This window comes from Penaeus japonicus, unplaced genomic scaffold (genome assembly GCF_977035675.1).
Source record: "Penaeus japonicus unplaced genomic scaffold, GWHDUDI00000001_assembly GWHDUDI00000018, whole genome shotgun sequence".
In the NCBI taxonomy this organism is placed as follows: domain Eukaryota; kingdom Metazoa; phylum Arthropoda; class Malacostraca; order Decapoda; family Penaeidae; genus Penaeus; species Penaeus japonicus.
This window is the reverse complement of record NW_028234420.1, coordinates 11792998-11797997: the sequence shown is the minus strand read 5'-3', so window position 1 is coordinate 11797997 and position 5000 is coordinate 11792998. Positions and strand designations below refer to the sequence as shown.

At 44.4% G+C, this 5000-nt stretch overlaps 1 protein-coding gene across 3 annotated transcripts in view; it reads left to right on the top strand.

The window, feature by feature from the left end:
• LOC122245887 (uncharacterized) overlaps positions 1 to 4256 on the top strand; it is a 6608-nt gene extending 2352 nt beyond the window's left edge. Inside the window, exons 1-2 of one of the 3 annotated variants that reach the window (XM_043004004.2) lie at positions 1 to 1562; positions 3439 to 4256. The exon at positions 1 to 1562 is cut by the window's left edge and continues 2352 nt beyond it. In XM_043004004.2, coding sequence (XP_042859938.2) covers positions 1 to 1562; positions 3439 to 3752 — 1876 coding nt within the window. In that variant the 3' untranslated portion in view covers positions 3753 to 4256. Of the gene's footprint in view, positions 1563 to 2667 lie in introns of all 3 variants that reach the window. The other 2 variants (XM_043004021.2, XM_043004013.2) reach the window with 2 other exon arrangements.
• The last annotated feature ends 744 nt before the right edge of the window (positions 4257 to 5000 follow it).

The following is a 5000-nucleotide window of genomic DNA, read 5'->3' as shown; positions in this document are numbered from 1 at the left end:
TGAAAGTGAGCAGTTAGGCCAAGTTACTCCTACAATCAACAGTCATGCTGAAACATTTTCTAACATACCAGAAGCTATGACTACAACTACAAAGCTTCAGAGTGCAGACATTCATCTGAACATTCAATCAACTGATCCTGACTACGTCGCCTACGACAACTATTACTACTATGACTATTCTGACTACTATTACTATGATTACCAGATATATCAAGAGCAGGAACCAATAAGAGCGAGAGCGGAAAATTCCTCCCCCGACAACGAAGTGCCACTCAACATCTCCAAAATCCCAGGGGCTGTCCCGGTAGTAACAGAAGACCAAGACGTGCATGAGTTAGAACCTGAGGCATCCTCGCGGTCCACTCTCCGCCCACCACCTCGACGACCTGCTCTGAGGCCCCGTCCACGGCCAGATGTTAACAATAACATAAGACAAAGTATAGGAAATAACTTACGACCCCGCCCTAACAGGCCAATTTTCCGACCAGTCCCCAGCAGAACAAATCCAAACAACCCTTTGGGCTTCCCGCGACGACCAACCACGACGACACTGCCTCCGCCACAGGCTATAGATCGCCTGAGTCTGTTGATGTCACAAGGTGGTACCACTTTGCCTCCCATCACCCCCGCAACCCGCAGAGGTCCAACCCGGCAGCAGTTACAGGACGCCCTTCAGCTACTTGTTGCACTGCAGGACGATTTTAATAAAGAATCGATCTCAAGGCCCCCAGCTACCCAGTCACCACTTTCGGTGCCTATTATTAATCTCCCAAATTCTCAAGGTTCCGGCTCTGGATTTCAAGTTTCGTTGTCTCAGAGGGTTTCGGGACAGAACCAGCAATTTGAGGCTTCTATCAATGAACCAGTGTATCCGCCAGCGCCTCCCCCATTACCTGGCCCTCCCGCCCCAATCCCGGTCTCTAGTGGATTCCTAACAGGTGCCCCGAATCCTGGCTTCACAAACCGGCCAGGGGCTCCCAGTCCTAATCCCTACCCAGGGTACAGACCTGGATCTTTCTCGCCACTTACACCTGGATATCCAGGGTATCCTTCATCACAATATCCCTATCCACCGAACCAATATCCCTATCATCCACCCTACCCTCCCTACCCATACCCGTACCCATATCCTCAATTCAATAGTGGCTGTCGAGGAGGCGGGGCGTCGACGAGCACTTCAACAGGGCCTGGTTCGGCGGCAGCTGCAGCAGCAGCAGGGGGAGGCTGTGGTGGAGGCTCTACATCAACATCGACGTCGGGGGGCCAAAGTGCAGGCGCAGCACCCGGTTCCGTGTCTGTGGGCGGCGGTGGGGGCGCTCCTGCCAACCCTTCGCCTGTCGCAGGCCCTCAGCAAAGCGTTATCGGTGCTCCCGCACCTCCTCCAAGGGACCCCGCCCCTCAGGATCCTCCTCCTACACGTCCGCCACCCTTCAGCATCAGTTTTGGCACAGGGTCGACCACGACGGAGGCACCAGCGGTGTCGCAGGAGGAGTACGGTCGCGTGGTGTCAGCTCTCAACACGCTCATGTCGTACCTCAATCGCACCAACACACAGACTAGAGGTGAGGCTCTGTTCTTGCGTTGACTCCCATTGTCCCGATGGTTTCTTTGAATTTTAGGATAGTAAATCTTGATAGTCTTCACTCACAGTAACAAGAAAAATAGTGATAACAAAGAAAGATGATAGTGAAAGTAATAAGATAATATAAAAAATATAAAAGATATACGATCAACAAAGCTAACAATATTGGTAATAATGGTAAACATATCAGTATGGCGTTCCCAAAAAAATAACAAACTGATGATGATGATAATAGTAATAAGATCAGGCAAAATTGATAATAACACAATGGTAACAGTGATGATGATATTGGCAATAATAGTAGCTAGTAATTGTAATAGTAGTGATGATAATAGTATAAATGACAAAAGATATGATATTCATAATGATAATGATGATTATCATGTTCATAACAACAGCAATGATAATGATGATAATCAATATCATTATAGATGTTTTAAATATTTTAAAACTTATTATCATTATCATCATTGCTGTATGTGTGTGTGTGTGTGCATATACATGCATGAATGTATAATTTTACATGAATAGAAATATGAACATTATAACATATGTACATAGATAGACAGCCACACCAAGATCAGGATAAAATTCGAGAAGTTTCCGGTCCATCCAGGATTCGGCATCGGACGAAATTCTTTCGGCCGATGAGGACTCCTTGGCGGGTGCGAACCGTCACTACTTTTGTGCTAGTCTTATTGTGGCCGCATTTCATATGTTTATATGTATTTGTATCGAAATCAAATTGAGTCAAATTATCAGCCTGTATTATCTTACCATATGACATATGACTTACATATACATACATATTTATACATACATACTTATATATATATATTTAAATATATATATATATATATATATATATATATATATATATATATATATATATATACACATACATATATATATACACACATACATATACACACACACATACATATGCACACGCACGCACACACATACACACATACACACACACACACACACATATATATGTGTGTGAGTGTGTAAGATGTGATATATATGCACCAACACATATCGCAAAGGCAAGTTGTACAGGGGCAAGGCTAATCCCATTCCAGACACAGCGCCGGCGCCCCCCGCCCCGCCGCCGCGCCCCAGCCAAGTCGTGGCACTCCCGGCGCCCAACATCCTCTACTACCCTGTGCCCGGTTTGCGTCCCACTACCACTACTTCCAGACCGGTAGCTCGACCTTTCCTCCACCACCTGGATGTCCTTCTGGCCAGACCAGCGGGTCCCAGACCTCCGGCCCCTCCTCCCAGACCCCCTGGCGTCAGCTTGCCTCAAAACCTTCCGTATGGCGGCCATATCGGACAGGGTCAACACGGGCAGCTGGAGGCCGTCAGACCTTGCACTGCATGTTGAGGTCACAAGGGGACTCCGCCACAAGATACCTCAAGCTTAGTCTCTTCTGTGATATGACGAAAGAAAAGTGACGCAATGGTGGCAATATGATGTCCACCAGATTTGCTTTTCTTGTGTGTATTATTTCAGACCTCTGATTCAAACCTTTACGATGTTGTTTGCCGTTCCAGCGACCACAGCTGCGCCGTCACCATTCAGCGTCAGTGTGGACGTCTACGTTCCGATACTGTCCGAGCTACTAAGCGGCGGTTCGACGACGCCTTCGCCGGTGGCTGGCGTTACTCAGCCTGTGCTTGTCTTCAGACCCCAGCCAAGACCCGGGCCCTTGGGCGCTGGCGGGGCCTCACGGCGTCCTCAGGGACAGACTATCCAAGAATTAATACAGCAAGGTTATACTAGCGGATAAGAGGAGTGATTATGAAAGGGGAAAACAATAGCTTTAGCTGATTCGCTCTTCTTCCCGTAGCGACGACCACCACCCCAAGGCCTCGACGGGGAGGAATAGCTGGGCTCCTGCAAAACATATTCCGGAGGAACACCGAAACGACCACCGCGCCGCAGTCAGCCAGCCGACCACAAGACGTGCACGTGATCCCCTACCCTTCGCCCCTGCCAGGCTTTGGGTCGCAACAGCAACAGCAGGGAGCATACCCGTATTCGTCGCCTCAGGCATCCTGTTTCATCTGCCGCCGTCGAAAATTGCTCAATATATTCCAGAAATTAAGCAGCGGAGGTCAGTCGGAGTCAAGCGAGCGAGGAAAGGCTCATGAAAGAGATTAAAATGTGTCGATTCTATTATCCATATCTGAAGATCTTGGAACGCTTCATCAGTAAAGAAATATATTGTGAATCTGAAATGCTTAATATTAAAGATAACATTTTCAGTGCACGAGAGTCCTTGAATTACTGATATTTACCAATAAGCTTATATACGTTTATACTGTGCCTAAAATAGAGCATGATTAATGGCAACCCTGTGATTACTCTGTAATTGTAATGTTTTCAGATTGATTGATAAACAGATAGAAAGAGTATATGTGCACACACACACACACACACACACACACACACACACACACATACATACATACATACATACATACATACATACACACACACACACACACACACACACACACACACACACACACACACACACACACACACACACACACATACACACACACACACACACACACACACACACACACACACACACACACACACACACACATATATATATATATATATATATATATATATATATATATATATATATATATAAAGAGAGAGAGAGAGAGAGAGAGAGAGAGAGAGAAAGAGACAGAGACACACAAACATAGAGTCAGAGACAGATAGACAAATAGGCTGACTGACAGACAGAAATAGAGACTGAATGACAGACAAACAAACAACCAGAGAGACAAACAATAAGAGAGAAATAGACAGACAGACAGAATCAGATGGAAACAGACAGACAGAGTGGGTGAGAGAGAGAGAAAGAGGAAGGGGTATATACGTCAATATCTAAATACTGGTATATTTATGATATTGTTACAACCTCTACATATAGTATCCATTCAATGACTTATGTATTGTATATCTATTTATTTATTGTTAAATTATTATGTTATCATATACATACACACTATGTAATATAACCTTGTGGTGTCTTTCCAACAATAAAAAAATTTCTAGTATTGTTTTCTCTATATACTTATCAACCATCTAATCTTCAAATCACACTTCTATTTATATAACTTCATCATTTTTGTTACGGTGTACAAAATTAAATATTTAAGATAAATAATTAATGACATTTGTGTTTGTACTCAAAATAATGAAGGTGGAATGGCTACGATCACTTAGTTCTGAATGTCCTAATTCTATGGTAATTGTGTTGAAGAAGGCAAAGGTCTCCCATTGTTAAGGCATCAAGCTAGGAGAATTAAATCAAAAGCAATTTATCTTCCCTGCTCTTTAAATCACTGTTTCCCAACCTTTTATTTGTTGCGACCCTATACAGAG